The sequence below is a fragment of the Barbus barbus genome, assembly GCF_936440315.1.
Source record: "Barbus barbus genome assembly, chromosome: 20".
NCBI classification, from domain to species: domain Eukaryota; kingdom Metazoa; phylum Chordata; class Actinopteri; order Cypriniformes; family Cyprinidae; genus Barbus; species Barbus barbus.
The window spans coordinates 26,554,109-26,574,132 of NC_136748.1; the positions used below are offsets into that span (position 1 = coordinate 26,554,109).

The following is a 20,024-nucleotide window of genomic DNA, read 5'->3' on the forward strand; positions in this document are numbered from 1 at the left end:
ATTTGGTATATCGTTCCTACACACATAATTCAATCAAATGAAAACAAACAAGCAGGTAGCTAAATATTGACATCCAGATATTCAGCTTCATCATAGAGTTCAAGTGTGGGGCAGTGCATGTATTTGCTGGGATTTCTTTGTTGATAAATGCTGCCTACGTTTCATAATTGGTGTTATATAATGTGGTTGATTTTATTATTTGAACACAGAATTGTATCTAACGGTCATTCCCAGTGTTGGTTTGGGTCAGAGGGTAGTGTGTGTTGTAACTTTTATCAGGTGTTATGGTACAGGTCATCAAGGCCTTTCTGACTATTTGGTTTCCCAGACTTGTGACACTTAGTATTTTAGACGGGTGATTTACTGTAATCAATATTAATGGATACGAGTGATGCAAAACTCTTTTTTATTAAAAAACATGAGTGATTATGTCTAAAATGTTGACATTTTAGAAATTAAATTCTGCAACAAAACATAGTGTAGATAAAGAGTAAAAATGGAAACTGTTCATTTGATTGTAAATTCATCTGTGTAGGTGGTTGCCAGGTACAGTATAATGTGCTCTAATATTTCTGTGGTTGGATACGCCGGAATATTTTTGATTTAAATGATTTCCATTTTCCTTGTTGGACCTGCTCTGGTGCTTAAAACCCTGCCCGACAGGAGTGAATAAGCAGGAGAAAAAAAGCCATTGCTGCAAACTGAACAAATGCAGCTACGTGGAAGACTTGCTGTGCTATGACACCGCTACATCTCTTTTGTGTGTGTGTGTGTGTGTGTCTGTATGCACAAACTCATAAATGAATAATGGCAGAGTTTGTGGCATAAGAAACACAGTTGCTTAGTTAGTTCTGGCACATATACATCAGAGCTGTAAAACTAGACTTTTAACTGTAGAGTAACCAGTCCACCTAACTGGCTTATTTCTGCTTGTACTGGAGAGATTTTTTTGCATGCCATATTTTATTGAAAAAAAAAAAAAAAAGTACGTCACCATTCAAAATTTTTGCGTTTTTGTAAAAAGTCTGTAATAAAATAACTGTTTTCTATTGAATATATTATAAAATCTAATTTATTTATTTATTTGATTCAAAACTGAATTTTCAGCATCACCCAAGCCTTTAGAAATAATTCTAATATGATTTGCAACTCAAAAAACATTTTTTATCATTAATGTTGAAAACAGTTGTGATACCTAATTTTTCCTTTTTCTTTTCTTTATTTTTGTGAAAACCATGGTTCATTTTTCAGGTACTTTATTGAAAATTGTTTATTTATTTTATTTTAAAATGTTTTTTTTTAATTGAAAATAAAAGTTCAAAAGAACAGCATTTATTTGAAATTGTTAGAAAAATTTATATGTAAAACTCTTTACAGTCGCTTTTGATCTATTTAAAGTATCCTCGCTGAATAAAAGTAGTAATTTCCTTGAAAAAAGTCTTAATGATCCCAAACTTTTGAACAATAATGTATTTTTTAATAAATTTTTTAAATCAATTTCATGACATTTTTAATATTATATGCTTTTAATATACTAAGCAATTAATTTTAAATGTCCAAGAATATAAGGGAGTGTAAGATAAGGACTTATTTGTTTAAAAAATGAAAAAAAAAAAAAAAGTACTGCAAGAAAAAATGGATAAATTGAGACCTTATACTTAGTTTTTGCACTTTTAAAAGTGTAAATATACTTGTATCACTCTTCCAGTCGACTGAGTCCTTTATTGGATGTAGGCCAGATTCATAAAATAAATCCTGTCGTGCAGATAAATTCAACCGGAAAGCCAGTGGCAGCTCGACTATGACAACCTGTGTCAACCTCTCTGATATGAGCAGAAGGCCAGGTGTCAGTCTTCTAACTCCGCCCAAAACCCACCAGCACACGTTGCCAAACGCCGCCCTGCTTTTTCATTGGAGCCAAAAACCTGAATCCATGGGGCAATTTCAGAAGTAAGTTGCAAACCCCATGCCTAATCCCTCTGAGACGGGAATGGGTCCTCTCTCTATCCTCAAGGATATCTCCCTCCCCTGCCGTTCCTCCCATCTCTCTCCTCATCTCGTAGGGATTAGAGCCCGGCTGCAGGCAGAGGGCCGCCACATCCCTTTGGCCTGCCGGAATATGAAAAGCTGGATAAGTGCTGGAGGAAATAAATCTTATTCTCACTTCCTTCCTCTCCTCACAGTTAACGCGGCGAATAAGATCTGCTTTGTTATGTCCCTGCGCCGGGCGCTTATTGAATTTCTCTTGATCTTGATATAGAGTGCTGATGTTAAAGTGAGAGGGGCGAATTAGGGTTGTCTTGAGATCTTATTCAGCTGATATTTTTTTACACTCGTTTTTACATGATGCCACGTGGTTCAGACCTCCTGTGTTGTTGTGCTGGTTAATATAGATTAAAAAGTTCAAATAAAATTAATATGTCTGTTCCTACGCCCCGTTTCGCCCCAACTGCAGCTATTTTGGTGCCTTTTGCGTCACCGCAGAGGTGCATTCTGATTAAAATACGTTTCCCCCTAAAAGACATCTGCTGCCCGAGAACCATAACTCAGGCTGACACTAAAGAGGCGCTGTGTGTTTTGTCTGGACAGCGGTGGTATTATTTTAGTCTGCAGAGGAAAGAGACAGGAGTGGGGTCGGTGGCTGAGAGGCTTGTTTGTGCCAGCGCTACTCTTTGAGACGGCTGAATGTTGAAACATTGGGACTTGTCAGGCCGTGAGGATGGTTTACATTCCTGGTAAGTGTCCGTCGATCCTGGAATGTGCACATGGAGAGGAGCACATATGGACTGGTAGAAAACAAGCCTGCTTACAATAATACCCACCAAAGAGCTGGTCACGTCAGTGTGTGTTTAAAGTCTGTCTGACAGCCCGCCCGCCCGCCAGAGAGTCTTGTACTGTATGGAAAAATGAGGATAGGCTTTGTGGAATTATGTGTAGGCACTTGTTGTAGTACTACTCAGTCATATTTTAATGTAATGAAATGATTTTCAGCATTTTGTATTTATAATGGTTTTAGTGTTTATAGTATTTGAGCCACTGACACTGACAGTTTACCCTGAAGCGTGTAGAATCACTTTACCCTATATGCTGTTTTAGGAAAAATGCAATGCATTTTTGGTCCCACTTTATTTTAAGGTCCAATTTTCGCCATTAACAAGCTGTTAACTATGACTATTGCATCATTAAACTCCTAATTTGCTGCTTATTAATTGGTAGTAGTAAGGTAGTTAAGTTTAGCTATTGGGTAGGATCAGGCATGTAGAATATGTGCTTTATACGTATTATAAGTATTAATAGGCAGCAATATGTTAATAATATTCATGCTAATAAGCAACTAGTTAAGAGTGAGATTTGGTCCTTATACTAAAGTGTTGCAGATTTTTAATAATTTCAAATTTTTTTGAAATTATTAAATTTCTCATTTTTTTCTTTGACATAATATTTATTTAGATACATTTAGTTTACACCGTTTACCTTAAAGACCTGTAGTTTAATTTGTTGGAAAAATGCAGAATTTAGTAATTCTAAATAATTTACATGATTATTTATTTATTTATTTAGGTTGATTTTTACTCATTCTATTCTTTTTTAATTATTCTTTTTAATACATTTGCTTTGCCGTGTAATTAATTATATCTATCTAACATTACTATTAGTAAAATGTAATAACTTTATAATTCCTTAGACAAATATTTCACATGGTTTTAAAAAATATTTCTTATTTTTTAAATATAAAAATATTTGTAGTTTTTGTATTATTATTATTTTATGTATTTATTATATGTTTGATACATTTGCTTATTGATTTTACAGGTACATGCAGATAAATAAATAATAGTAGTACAAAAACAAACAAACAAAAAAGAAAACTGGTCGCACTTTATTTTAAGGTCCAGTTCTCTCTATTAACAAACCATTAACTATGAGTTTTGCCTCAGTAAACTGCTACTTTGCTGCTTATTAATAGTTATTAAGGCAGTTGTTAGGTTTAGTTATTGGGTAGGATTAGGGATGTAGAATATGGTCATACAGAAGATGTGCTTTATACAGGTACATCTAAAAAAAATTGAATATCGTGAAAAAGTTCATTTTTTCTTGTAACTTATTTCAAAAAGTGAAACTTTCATATATTTTACATTCATTACATGTAAAGTAAAACATTTCAAATGTTTTTTTGTTTTAATTTTTAATTAGAGCTTACAGCTCATGAAAGTCAAAAATCAGTATCTCAAAATATTAGAATATTTACATTTGATTTTCAGTTAATAACCGTCCCTACAGTATAAATTCCAGGTATCTCTTGTTCTTTGAAACCACAATAATGGGGAAGACTGCTGCCTTGGCAATGATCCAGAAGACAATCAATGATGCCCTCCACAAAGAGGGTAAGTCACAGAGGGTCATTACTGAAAGGGGTGGCTGTTTACAGAGTGCTGTATCAAAGCATATTAAATGCAAAGTTGACTGGAAGGAAGAATTTGGGTAGGAAAAGGTGCACAAGCAACAGGGATGACCACAAGCTTGAGAATACTGTCAAGCAAAGCTGATTCAAACACTTGTGAGAGCTTCACAAGGAGTGGACTGAAGCTGGAGTCAGTGCATCAAGAGTCTCCACGCTCAGACGTCTTCAGGAAAAGAGATACCAAGCCACTTCTGAACCAGAGACAACGTCAGAAGCATCTTACCTGGTCTGTGGAGAAAAAGAACTGGTCTGTTGCTCAGTGGTCCAAAGTCCTCTTTTCAGATGAAAGTAAATTTTGCATTTCATTTGGAAATCAAGGTCTCAGAGTCTGGAGGAAGAGTGGAGAGGTACAGAATCCATGTTGCTTGAAGTCCAGTGTGAAGTTTCCAGTCAGTGATGATTTGGGCTGCCATGTCATCTGCTGGTGTTGGTCCACTGTGTTTTCTGAAGTCCACAGTCAACACAGCCATCTACCAGGAAATTTTAGAGCACTTCATGCTTCCTTCTGCTGACAAGCTTTATGGAGATGCTGATTTCATTTTCCAGCAGGACTTGGCACCTGCTCACACTGCCAAAGGTACTAAAAGCTGGTTCAATGATCATGGTGTTACTGTGCTTGATTGGCCAGCAAACTCGCCTGACCTGAACCCCATAGAGAATCTATTGTCAAGAGGAAGATGAGAGACACCATACCCAACAATGACCTGAAGGCCGCTATCAAAGCAACCTGGGCTTCCATTACACCTGAGCAGTGCCACAGGCTGATTGCCTCCATGCACTGAATTTTGGGTTTTCATTATCTGTAAGCCATAATCATCAAAATTTCAAGAAATAAAGGCTTGAAATATTTCACTCTGTGTAATGAATCTATATAATATATTGGTTTCACTTTCTGAAATGAGTGACAAAAAATTGCAACCTTTTTCACGATAGAGATGTACCTGTATGTACTAATAAACAGTCAATATGTTAATAATAGGCATGCTAATAAACAACTAGTTAATCTTGAGAATTGGTCCCTACACTAAGTGGCATCTCTCAAACGCTAGCATGTGTCTGCTAGTGGTTTAAACTCCATGGATGTTCCACAGCAGTCTCTTGAATTTCGTGCATATTTTTCTTCATAAAAGTCATTGATTTTATTTTTGAACTGTACCATAAATGAGTCTGTCCCTCCAGGGATCACAAACGGAGAGTAATATCAGCAAGTGTGTGCTGAGGTTCTTACAGTAAATATAGTAATAACTGAGAATGTAGGTATCCTGCAGCGATTTCACCTCTCTTAGAACAGACTTACATACACATGATTTTTCCATGTGGCAGTGCAACTGGTTTTCACATGGTTCCTGAGCCAACTTTAATATAAATATTATTATTATTATTATTATTGGGGAAATATATAGAGTACATATAAGCTTAATAGTCAAATCAGAAGTTCCTCCAAATTTTCTTATGCAAACAACAATCTTAACAAAAAACAAAACAAATTATAATTCTTTCTGCAGTTATTGACTATATATTCATATTTATACATGCATACAAACCTGCAAATACAATAAGCTTAATCTTATACACGTGCATGCCATCTAATGCAAATATTATTTAAACGCTTTCAAAAAAGTTATAATCATATTTGTCCACCAGTTTTGCGGTTTAAATGATTCTGTCGAGATAATAACGCCCACTCCTTAAAAAAAGAAAAAAACAATTATATTCCATAAAATGTAAATATAATAAACTATAATGCATGGTGGAAATTTCTGAGAAACATCTGTCCCACGGTACAGAAACAGTGCATTGAAAGTGACCTAATAGAATCATTTAAGATCATTTCGGCTTGTTTAGTTCATGCAAAAGCAACCAAGTGTGAAAGCAAGTGTCTTTTAGCTGGTCTAATCACCTGGGTAAATTCTGATTTAATGCATTCAAGTAATCCCATTTCTCTCTCTTCCCCAGTGCAAGCGTTTGGAACAAGAGCTTCTTCGTGTGAAAAAGCCGTGCCATAATTCTGCAAACAGCACCCGCCACCTGGCCGCCCAAAATAATCGGGAACGAGCGAGCAAGGTAAAACACACACACACACACACCTCCCACGTGGGAAGAAGCCTCTGGAAATGAATGTCATGAGCCCTTGGGTTAGCCTGCGCTAGCTTTCAGCGAATACACGTAACACGCCAGGGTGTTTGCCAACAACACCATTCTCCAATCCGACCTTAACCGTACGTGCGGCCCCGCATATGATGCCCCGGCCCCTTTATCAGCCCGTCATTACGCTCTCCACTGTATCATTCATTAACTTCTGTTTGCTCTCTCCTGCTCTTGTTTTCCAGTGATTTGCAGCGATAGACTGACGGCCCCGGGTGTCTGTTTGACAGGGTTTTAGGATGACACAGGCCGGTTAGTGTGCTGCGATGCCTTGCCGCGGGTCTGTCAGGGAGACGCAGGGCAAACACGGGCCTATTTGATTTGCTGTGTTTATCTGATGCAGCCAGAGCCCTTGAGTTTAATGCAGAGTGCTGTAAAAGGGCCGTCATTAGATAGAGCTGAGTAAACACGTGCTGAGAGAGACTGGGCTGAGCAGGGGGCTGCTTTCAGCAGGGGTGCCGAGTCAGGGCCATGCCCCGGACCTTTACCACATATTAACACATTACAAACCTGCGTCTTAAGTGATTTTACGAATGCACTAACTGCATTTGATGTCATCATCCACTTAACCTCACCACCCACTGGGCTGATGATGTCAGAGCGGAGGTTGAGCTTGTGTTATTGTTAGCATGGTGACAGATTTATTTGATTTAATTTGATTACTTAATGTGTGTATTTTTCCTTTCAACATAAAAAAGTTTTATTCTTTGCATATCTACATATCAGTGTAATGGCAGTGAAATATTTGCTGTTATTTAACTTTTTTGATCATTCATTATGGTAAAGCTCTCTCAGAAAAGTAAATAAATTAATATTTATTACCTAGATTTATTATTATTATTATTATTATTATTAATGATATTAATAACAAAGTTAATAATGTCTAGATAATTTAATAAATAATTTATTTAATTTTCATTGAATTATTATTATTATTATTATGAATAGTAATAATAATAACAAAAAGTTAATAATATATCTAGATAATTAAGTAATGATCAAAATAAAATCTAAATAAATTATTTTTATTATTATTTAATTGTATTACATTTTTAGTTTTCAATTGTATTATTATTTTTAATAATAAATTGTTAATATTATCTATTATTATTATTCATAAATAATAAATTATTATTATTATTATTATTATTATTTCTAAAAACAAATGTTAATTCGTTTTTTATTGTTGTTGGTGGTGGTTTTTTTTTCTCTAATTTTTAAAAGTGATTTAAGGAAATGTATTTCAGATGCTTACTTATTCATGCATTTACTATGCCAGTATTTACTTGTTTTGATGGTGTATAATCAAATAATAATCAAAAGTAAATTATTTATTTATTATTTAATTTTAATTAAATTACTGTTGTTGTTGTTGTTGTTATTTGTATTATTATTATTATTAATAGTAATAATAAAAACAAAGTTAATAATATATGTAGATAATTAAATAATGATCAAAATAAAATATTTGTATTAGTATTTAATTGAATAAATTTTAATTTGATTATTGTTTTTATTATTATAAATTATTATTTATATTATTATAAAAAAGTTTTTAAAATTATTATTATTATTTATTTATAAAAACAAATGTTAATTAATTTTTTATTGTTGTTGCTGTTTTTGATAAATTGAGCCCTAATTTTAAAAAGTGTTTTAAGAAAATGTATTTCAGATTCTTATTTATTCATGCGTTTACTAGGCCAGTATTTAATTGTTTTGATGGTGTAGCCATATGATGAACACGAAGCAATGGTGAGGGGCAAAACCGATCATAATGAAATTCCAGTTTTGTGATAGATTTTATGATTAACAAGTAGATGCTGGGTTATTTATATTTAGTCGTAATGATGTGGATTGTGGTCTGAAAATGCTGGGATGCAACTGTGCCACATGGTGACGACTACTGGTAGATATAAAATAATAATTATATATAATCTGATAAAAAGGTCCAGTCTGTCTCCAGGCAAAGCTTTCTGAAGATTTAAAAAAATTATATTTCACATTTAAGACGGTTCGGCTGATGGCTTAAGAAATATATTAAATTTTGTTATTAATGTAGCACTTGGTTTTTCTATAAATCCCCTTAATTATAGATTGACTCCTGGGATTACAGAGCGGGGTTTTTAATTTAAAACGAAATGGGAACAGCTGTCGTAAAATTAGTCAACAGTGCCAGGAACATATCCACAAAACAATTTAAAAATTAACAGGACTTCCACTTATCGATTGACATTTTACTTTAAAGAAAGCCGGAGGAAATCTGGAGGCTGAAAAAAAGAGTTGAGTTTAAGATGATGAGCAAAGTCTTCTCCATCTCAAATCTTTATATTTAGCTTTTAGCTCACACTAACTTTCAGGGATTTCATTTGGATGATTAATTTCAAGGTTTTTAATCGCCACACTCTTTAGAGATAGAGAACGTTAACCGGTGTTCTTTTTTAGCATGGAAATTATGATCACAGATAGGCAAGTTATTTTTTCTTTTCTCTTTTCAATGAAGATGTAAATTAGGGGCATATTTAGCGTTTGTTGTCATTTCATCATTATTTTTCACCAGAACAGCAAAGCACCTGCAAAGTGTTTTTTTTTTTTTGGCTTGTGACTTTTGTCAGTTGATAGTACCCGGGGCTATTCCTTGTTTTATCTCTTCAGTCTGTCTCATTTTCACCTCAGCACATGTACAAAAACCTGTTCAACAACCATCTCCGAGTCGTCACAATAAATTTATCATCCAGCTTTATGGTGGGACAGGTTTCGCTATCTTTGTGGCCACCAGTTGCCCACAGTAAAAAATAACCTACAATATGGTCAACATGGACTAAAAAATGAAATCTAAAATGGACAGTTGTTGTATAAACGGTCTTTTAAGGTGGAAAAATGATCAGGCACACATTTAATCTATTGCATATTAATTTTTAGCCATTTAGATAATTTGATTACATTTTTAGCACTTTTTAACACATTTAAATGTTTTCTGCTGAATTTTTCCTTCCAAATTAGACAAAGAAAATGCTAAATGATCTGCTGATTTCATCTGGGCTCTTCGTTTTAGAAAATATGTTAACAGGAAATCCTGACAATAATTTAAAATGTGTGTGCAGGTTTGTTGGGATCAGTTTCATGAGAAGAAATCTCCTGACAGAAAACAAGATCCATTAAGGGACAAAAATGACCAAAAATGAATTGGTACAGTTAGTCTGTAATGATTAGAATTTGCTTGTAATAACATAATACAGATTCATGTATATGCTGGTTCGCTGGCTGGTTTTAGTCCCTCTAAAATAAATGCTGAGTGGGGGATGTGGACGAGAGCTTTGCCCTCGCTCTGAACCACCTGTGTTTGCTCTGCAGCTTTTCTCTGTGCATTGACAGCAGTGAAGTGATCTCACACGCTTGCTCCTGCCCCCATCACTGCCTAGACCTCACCTTTAACTCTGATTTCTGAACCTCATGGACCATTAAATGTGGATAATATTATCTTAATGGCCTCTTTGCTGTCAGTTTCCCCAAAAATGCCCTTCTGTTTAGATAGAAATATTGAAATTCTGTGGAACACAAAAGTAGAAGCTGTAGCCCTCAAATCTCATTCAAACCTGCCAGATGTAATATCAGTGAATTAATACCAACATCTTGTCACATTTGAATGTCTGGAATTGAATGAACTAACTTTAAATATAGCAAGCTAATTATGGACTAATTTTATGGTGCTTTTTTGACTTTGATAGTCCCTGTTCACTATATACTTTCGTCTTATAGAAAAAAATGAAATGGATGCCATGTGCTTGTTGTAGCTATTCCAAAATAAACATATTCACTGAATCTAATAACGTACGTATTTGACTATTCAAAATGTGTTGTGGTCAATCTCAGGTAACTTTCTAAGTGGAAAATTGGTGCATTGTTCTCAGTCCTGTTGTCTTTTTAAAAGCAAGTTTAAAAGCATGTCAAGTAATTCCTTTGTTTTCCTCTTAAGAAAGTGTTTGTTTTAAAGAAATGGTTGGTTACACGTTCAAATAATTGATATTTATGACTAAAAATCATTATATTTGAATGAATTGTATTTTCAATAAAACGCAAAGCCATTTCTTTCCTTTCCATTTCTTTCCTTTTGTCTTTTTTATATATATATATATATATATATATATATATATATATATATATATATATATATATATATATTTATTATTTATTTTCATTGTTATGTAATTAAACAATTGAATAATTTATGGAGTAAATAAAATAAAAGGAATTATTTTGCAGAATATTTTTTGTGTTCCACAGAAAAAAGAAAGGGCCATTTGGGTGAATAAATTATTATGAAATTTATATTTCTGGGTGAGCACATGCTTATAGACACATTGAGCCTTGGTGCTCATGTATTCGAATCTGACCTGCATCATGTCCTGGTTTCAATCCCCCTCAAATAAATGATAGTGGGTCCTCATAAAGATTGCATAAACCATCTCTTTCAGAGCATGCTATTCTTTGCGGATGTTTTAGTTGTAGAAGGTATGGGTCTTATAGGCGTTTTAAAGCCAGGGGCATCAGCTCTGCTGTTTTGTGCTCACTGAGTTATGAGAGAGATTTATGAGTGTGTTCTGCGGAGGTGGGCTCTCATGTATTTGGGCTCTTTGTTGTCAGATGAGGATGCGAGTCTTTTGTCTCGGTCCTGTCGAACTGAATTTGTTTGATCAGACATCATCAGGTGACATGGCTTGGAAATAGAGAAGGATGCATGCGTTTCACAGGATTAGTCCTTTATAATGAAACGCCTGTTGAGTCCAGTTCACATTTGTGCTACATGTGAAACATGTTAAAATTCTAACAACAGTTAGAATAAGTATTAGTTTGGTAATAGTTTAGCAGATACTTTTATGCATTTATTAGAAGTTGGAAAAGTGCAGGCTAGAGATGTGAGTTTAATCTGGCAGCAGACTATTTTCCCCTTCTGAAAAAGAAGTACACTTTAGCATACTTTAGCAAAAAGAGTACTTATTATGGAAATAATATACATTAAAAGAATATACTTCAGTGCAAACTGAATGTTATGTTTTTGGGTTCTTTAATGTATGATAATTGCAATTGAATGAGAATGTATTATAGTTTCAATATATTTTTTACCCCACATAAGTAGGAATGAACTAAATCTTTATAATTTAGAAATTTTAACTATATTGTCTTTGAAATATGCATCCTGCTGAATGTACTGACAAGTATTTATGGTTTCATTTATTTATGATAGTTTCATTTCTGTTGTTATTTCAGTTGGAACTTGTATGTCATGTATTTAAATAATTTGTACTTTCCATATATAAGTGATTTGGTATATTTTAAAATATATTAACTTTAAATATAAACTTTGCATGCACTTAGGTATATTAGTCAAACCATTAAAATACATGAAGTGTACTTTAAAGCATGACAAAAGATTATTAAAACAATGATTTAACGTACTTTAAAGTAAAACTTTTCATTTGACATTTGTTAAAACATTAAAACAAGCGCAGCTTTTTGTGGTGATAAGTCTACACTTAAGTGGACTTATTTTATTAATATTATATTATCTGAATGCGTGGTTTCTTTAAAAAAAAAATCTTCTTTTACACTACACAACAAGTGCACATTCAATATGTAAATAAAACACAGATTATGTTTGTGGGTGGCCATATGTTAATGTGGTTATTGCTTTGACGTAATAGCCATGATGATTTAACACATTTTTGCAGCTTAGATTTCATAAATGGTCTGAATGAGGTGCTTTGTAACTCTTTAGTTATTTCAAAAGAGCAAGAAAAATCCCGTTTATGATACGTCCCTTCTAACATTTTGCACAACCGTTTATGTGACCTTAGTTCAGTGACCTCTGACATGATACGGGCCGTGCAGCTTTAAATGAGCTCCAGTCAGAGCGACGGAGCGGACTGTGACACCGCTGATAACCTCCATCACATCCTCCTCTCCCCACTGGGTCAGAAAGGCCACGACCATCCCACCTCTGCCCCACCAAACGCTCGCTCATAAAGGTCAAGGCTGCGACCCTCCTTTGCAGGGCTTAATCTCTACAGGTTAACATGTTACTCTGGGAACCTAATTTGGATAATATTGTAATGAATGCTGATAAAATACATAAGATTAAAAGAATTGCGCTTTGAAGTCGAGCTCCCCTCCCTGTTGGAGAAAAGTACATATTGACTTTAGAGGTTTGTGGCTTTTTGATGTTCTCTTTGACTTGCGAGACCTGCACTCCAGTAATTAGAATGATTGGGGCCGCACAAGCAGAAGCTGCATGCGCTTATGGGTAAAAGTGTTTCAGGGATTTCAATGCATCGGAGGCCTGTTTCCGTTACAGTCATGCTTTGTAATGAGAAAGCATGCAGACTTATCTATAGCATGCAAAGATTGTTTTTGCATCTGTGTCTTTAGCCTGCAGTTGAAGATTTTTAATCACAGGCTGCACCAGAGATGTATAACGGTACACATGCTCACACAGTTAACAGGGAATGCTCTCAGAAAGTTCTGGCAAGGTTCTCTCAAAGTTATGAACAGTTATTTTTCCAGTAATTATTTAAGGTTACCTGATTTTTAATAACACTGTTAAAAAAACGTTAGCACAAAAATGTTATTTTATTTTCTTAAACATTTTAATTGCCTACTTTCAGATGATGGAGAAAACATTTAAAAGTAACATTTCCATAATGTTTGCAGAATTATAAAATTGAATGTTTAAAAAAAAAAATTCTGGTCATTTTAAATGTTCAGAGAGCAATCAGAATAACATTTTTATGACTTATTGAGCATGTTAGCAAAACGTTCTTGGAACACATTTAAAAAATATACATTGTTCATGTAATGTTTTTCTTTTAACATTTTAATTGTTAGTTATTTTAGTTTGTCTAAAGTTTTCAAGTCAAGTGACATTCCCATGTTTGCAGAATTTTAAAATGGAATTTTCCCTTTATGTTTTCTCTAACATTAAGAAAAAAAAAACTGGACAATGACATTTTAAATGTTCAGAGAACATAATGTTTTCATATTAATGGGATCATTAGCAAAACTTTCAAGTGACATCATTGTGAAGCATTGCGGATTTTGTGTTGAAGTTGATTTTAGTGAAAAAGAAACTCCCATCCAGTGCATCTTGATAAGATACGGCTCTTTTTCAAACAGGTGCCAAATTGAATGTGTTTTGCAGACAATGCATCCAGAAGGATGAAAGCTTTCAAGCTTTATCGCAGTTTATGATACACCCCAAAGATAAGGCACGGACAGCATTCATGTGTTTTTGAAGAAAACTGTTGAAATTCCAAGCCTATCAATGACACGGCTCAATTCAACAAACCAGGGTATAGAAAAAGTTAGAGAGTCACTTATGATAACTCCACGTCTTGCATTCATTCGAAGGAATAGTTCAACAATGAAATATAAATATTGTCATTATTTACAAAATTACACAATTTGATGAATGTCTGAGCTGCTGTTTTAAATATGACAAACAAATGTGATATTTACTAAAAAGAACTAAAAAAATACATTTTAAGGCCAGTTCACACCAAAGAGGATAATTATATAGATAACTAACTATGCAATTCGTCATTCATGTGCAACATTCCTTTATATTAACAGTACTTTGGGCTGTATTATTATGGACTTTTCTTAGTCTAGTTTACATGTCTTGTGCTCTACATTTTAGATTACAATATGATTACTTTGTATGAAAAACAGGCCAGAATTTACCTAGTATTTTCAGTAAATCTTTCCTTTTCAGTCTCAAATGTCATTTGCACTTTTACTCCGATCTTATGATTTCTGAAGATTTTGAATATTACACACAAGCACTTTAAGTGCTTATTTGTCTTGTTTGAAAGTTGAATTTTTTCTTTTATTCCTCCCATACAAGTGTGGAATAACATGGAGATCTTTTTTGGGGGGTAAACAATTTCTTTAAAAGAAAACGGACATGTTGATCCTCTGTCTTTCTCTTTTAACCCCCCTCTTCTCTGTTTATCTCCCAACTCTCCCTGTCTTTGTCCTCCCTCGTCTCTCATGAGTATATTGCAGGCCTTTACAGTAGCACAGGTTGTCATGTTTGTTTAGACAGTCTCCATTGTGTCTGTCTGCTCACCCAGCTGTTGATAGGATGAGCCCATCAATACATCTGTTTCAACGGCAGGTCATTAGCAGGGGCTTTATTGTGCCGCAGGTTTAGGCACTGAGAGGTAGGGGACAGTGTTTACCCGGCCTTCCCCGCACCCACCGGCCCAGGGATTCCTCGGTCTCACGACACACTGCTGCTGAGTAAGTGCTGAGTTAGGAGACAATAGAGTCAATTGGGTCTCCCTCAGACTGAGTTTCTCGTGCACACGAACCAATGAATGAAGTTCAGATGGTTGTCTGTCTGGCATTGGCGATGAATAACAGCTGAGTTCTGCCTGATCTGAAGTTGAGGAAACAATGAAAATAAATATGAAATTATGTTATTTAATGTTTGATTGCTCTTCATTAGACCAGTACGCTTTACGTAATAGTAGGAGAAACCGCTTGCGTTAATGCTCGCAATAACGCTTGCACGGAAACACTGAAAATGTGGCATGTTCCCTTCATACTGATTAAAGCACGGTCCATGCAACATTTTTTTAATTATTTTGTTTGATTCATTACTGTTACAACAATTGATTTGCATCATATTTTTAGTATTTGTATTTTTTATTTTGTATAGATCAATATATCGGACAATTGATTGTCAAATATTTGGCAGTTTTTAGACTCTGCATTGGTGAGAAATCATGTCCGCTTGGCTAATTAATTTTAATAGTTCTCCATTGTCATTTAAACTATTTTTATTTATGCATTATTTATTTTCCTTTGTTATTTTATCTATATTTTTTTTAGGGTTTTTTTCACCGGTAAAACCCATATCAGCTGTGCTGTTCACCTCATGTAACTCTTTGTGCTTCTTAAAGGTTTAGTTTTTCGTTTGAGCTGTCCATACATGAACATTGTGTTGTAACAGAGCGCGATATGATCTGACATGCATTTCTCCAATCTCTACAGCTTGAGGAGGAGACTCAAGAAGCTCAGAGAGAACGAGATAAAGCCCTGCTGCACAATCACACAGTAGAAGAGGAGCTGCAAACCGTTCGCAGGTATCACAGGTGAACCACCTCACCTTACACTGCACAGTAACTCCTTAAACCACTCACTTGATGCATTTTACAGTTTGTTGGAACCTGCTGTGACCTTATAAATAAACAAAGGTGCAGTGTTTTGAAGGATTGTAATAATTCAGGTGATGGATAATGTGTTGGTGTTAGTGCAGGAATTAAGAGAAAGCCTTTGCATGCCATTCCAGAGGTGAGGAACCAAGAGGATTTTGTTTTAAAGGGCCCAGTCCATCATCTCTGGATTCTTGAGGTTTATGCATGTCACAAGAACCATAGTTGGTAATGCTTTTAAAGAACACACATGCATTATTAACAAAGAGTTTTCCCTCAATAAACTCCTAATTTGCTGCTTATTAATAGTAAGGTAGTTGTTTGAAGTTGTTAAGTTTAGGTATTGAATAGGATTAAGGGATATAGAATATGGTTATGCAGAATAGTCATTAATATGTGCTTTATAAGTACTAATAAACAGACAATATGCTAGTTATATATATGCTAATAAGCAACTAGTTAATAGTGAGTAGTGTTTTTTAATCTAAAGTGAGTCACACTTTATTTTAAGGTCCAGTTCTCGCTAGCCATTAACAATGACTTTAGGTAGTTGTTAAGTTACTATATTGAGTAGGATTATGGATGTAGAATATAGTCATGCAGAATATGTGCTTTAAATGTATTAATAATCAGACAATATGTTAATAGTAGGCATGCTAATCAACTAGTTAAGAGTGAGAATTGGTTCCTATACTAAAGTGTTACCCCATAGTTTTATCTAGCCAGACTTTTGACTAGTTTGCACCACAAACGTTCATTGTTGCAGCCTGGGAGCTCATAAACGTAACTTAGTTTCCCGTCCAACCATTCTAGAGACCACTATCCATTTTTTGTGCAGTATGCATAAGTGATCTGAGGTTAAGACTAGTACCTACACTCTTAAAAATAAAGGTTCTATATTGGCATCTATGGCTCCATGAAGAACGTTTAACATTTATGGACTCTTTCAATTGCACAGAAATGGAAAACGTTTTTTTAGATTACTAAAATGGTCTTCAGACTAAGAAAAATAGTTCTTTTAAGAACTGTTCACCAGAAGGTTCTTTTCGAAACCTTTATTTTTAAGAGTGCAGGTACGTTAGTACACAGTATAAACCTTATTTTACTTGTATAACTCCTTTTGGTTATGTATTTGACAGCCAGCAGTAGAATAGCTGTCAATGAGGTGGTTTCTGTATCACAAAACTTCCATAATTTAAAAAGACCCTCATTGCCTGTCACTCATTTCACCTAATTTCATTATTGATCGAAGCAGAAAGTATGCATCATCATCCAGCTTTATGAGTCATCATCATCCAGCTTTATAACAGATTATGAACATTGAAACTGGCTTTTATGTGTTTTGTTTGCTTTGCCCAGAGAAAAATAAATCGCTCGACTTAAGTGCAGTGAGTCATTAGATTACCGCAAACTCATGATCTCAAGGATTGGAGCGTTCGTGAAGTTGTGATCTCGAGCCACATCTCCTGCAGACGCTGTCAGAGGTCTGTCCATGCTGGGATTCTCAGCGCAAAAAAGCCTCCAGAGGCACCGACCACAAACGTCTCTGCACCACCTAACATCTGATTGTTTTGGCCTGCGAGTTGAACTCTGTGCTTATTTAAGGTTTTATTCAAAATGATAGTCAGGGTCTTAAATAACCAAACCGAAGCGTTCCCAGTGGTCGTGATGGACTACCGCAGACCCTCCCTCCCCGGTTCTTGTCTTCCAGCCAGAGGGCTTGTTTGCTTTACTTGGGGTTTATCTGTCAGTGAGGACGGCTTTGATAGACTCATAAACTGGTCGTGCTGGTTAAGTGAGCTCTGTCCGGTTTCACCGAGACGTACATCCGTGTGTATCAAGGACTTTCCATTTGCATTCGCCACATCTTATTAGATCTCTTCCGCATCTCATTGTGCATGATTGCGTGTTTGTGTTAAACTCCAAAAAGGGTTTTACCACCCAGTTATGCTGTAGGAGAACTTTTGCTAACACTTTGCAATAAGGTTTTCTACAATATTTATTCGTCTACATTATTGCTCATTTATACATATACATTTTTAACATTTTAAGTTGGATAAATTTACATTAGTCAATGTTTTATGGACAAACATGAATTAACAATTAACAATAGTGTGCTGCAAAAGTCTGGGGTTATTAAGATTTTTGAATGTTTATTTTTACCAAGGCTGCATTTATTTGATTTAAAAAAAAAACTAAAATATTGTGAAATATTTTTTTCTATTTTAATACATATTAAAATGCTATTTTTTCCTGTGATGCAAAGCTGAATTTTCAGCATCATTACTCCAGTCTTCAGTGTCACATGATCCTTCAGAAATCATTCTGATATGCTGATTATCTGCTCTAGAAACATTTCTGATTATTATCATTGTTGAAAACAATTGTGCTGCTTAATATTTGTGTGGAAGACTTGACACATTCCTTAATGAATAAAAAAAACAGCATTTGTTTAAAATATAATAAATAACTATTTGAAATATAATTTATTTATTTTAATAAAATTTATTTATATTTATAATTTTAGATAATTTATTTAAAATAATAGGGTTTTTTGCCACTTTTGAGCGATTTAATGCATCCTTGCTCAATAAAAGTATTAATTTCTTTAAAACAAATCTTGTGTATATTTATAAATTTCTAATTAATATTAAACTAGATTTTTTTTTAAATGTAAAGGTGTTGTTCATTTCTAGTTCATGGTACCTAATCCGTTAATTTATATGAATAAATTGGCCCTTATTTTAAAATGCTTCCAAACATCTTTTAATGTTTATAAAGAACTATTCAGGTTTTATTAATAATTATTGTTTTTTGGTGTGTGTATGATGTTGGTGCTCAGCAGAGGCATCTACGAACTGCTTGCTTTGAAATCTGTCCTTCTAAAGTAAATCAGTTCAGCGTCTGGTGCTGCACACCCAAACTCACTTAATCTGAGAAGAGAGCTCTCACTCTTGTAGTCTTTTCTGTCTGTCCCAGCTGGAGGAGAAGGAACACATTGTATTTTCTCAGACAATCTGCATTGTGTAAGCGTCAGGGTGTCCAGCGCTGGTCCCCAGCCCCTGCCAATGTGGCTGCAGCACTGAACCTTTAAAAGGAGAATCCTCCAGGCCCAACAAAGGCCAGAGTATGACTGCGTGTGTTTGCTCTCAGGATTGCCCGACCACCTCCATTGTGTCTTTTAGGATAACAGACAGTCTGTGGCACATGAAAGGGCAGCGAACAGATGAGAGAGAGAATGGGGTGGTAGAAAAACATGTCTACGGCGTGAACCTCGGGCTCTGATAGAACTGGCTCCGAATAGTGTAGCGTACACACGCTTCCCGCTGATAAAGAGAAACACTTAGGAAATTTTGTGCACTTGGGGTGGGTTGTTTTAATGGGTTATCATTGGCCGGCTGGTGAAGGAGAGGTTAGACTGTGAGTTTAAGGTGCTTTGTTTGAGCGTCAGCCAGGGAGAGAGACAGCGTTGGATAGATGTGTATTAACACCAAAGGTCCCCGTACGGTCCAACTCCCCAGTGATCGCTCATTATCACACATGCTAACAGCTCGACCTGTCAACACTTGCAGCTCGATAGTCATTAGCAGATACAACGTACACATACATTTTTTTCCCAATACTCTTGCACTACACCGTAAGCCAAAGAGCCCAGTTTCGATTTTCAGCTCAAATCTGATTTTTTCTTTTTCAGGTTTTTCTCATGACCTTTTAAATCTGACCCACTGGTCTGAATGGTCTTACTAAACTGACCTGTAAGCATAAAACGGCCTTCCATGACATGTTCATCAAAAAAAATCATCAACACATTTCATAATATCATTGATATTATATCATATTTTGTTATTTTATGGAATTAGAAGAACTAAAAACCTTAAACATCTTTGGAGTAGCATTAACAATAACTCTTATTGTTAATGCTAACATGTATTACATTATAAGAACAAAATTGCATATAGATTATTTTTATAGTTTTCACAATATTTATATTTACGATTTTCTATAATTGTGTGTGTGTGTGTGTGTGTGTGTGTATACTGTATGTGTATGTATATATATATATATATACACACACACACACACACACACACATGTCTGTTTATTTATTGTAGTTGTTTTTTTGTTTTGTTTTTAGATTTTTTTTTGTTTTATTTATGATGGTAAAGCTGAATTTTCATCTGAATTAAAATTTTGTTTTTAAA

General features: G+C 34.7%; 1 protein-coding gene across 2 annotated transcripts in view; it reads left to right on the forward strand.

Annotated features, from left to right (window-relative positions):
• mipol1 (mirror-image polydactyly 1) overlaps window positions 1-20,024 on the forward strand; it is a 72,844-nt gene that overhangs the window by 37,792 nt on the left and 15,028 nt on the right. Inside the window, exons 11-12 of one of the 2 annotated variants that reach the window (XM_079442817.1) lie at window positions 6,419-6,526; window positions 15,662-15,762. In XM_079442817.1, the coding sequence (XP_079298943.1) occupies window positions 6,419-6,526; window positions 15,662-15,762 (209 nt within the window). The remainder of the gene's footprint in view (window positions 1-6,418; window positions 6,527-15,661; window positions 15,763-20,024) is intronic. The other variant, XM_079442818.1, reaches the window with a different exon arrangement.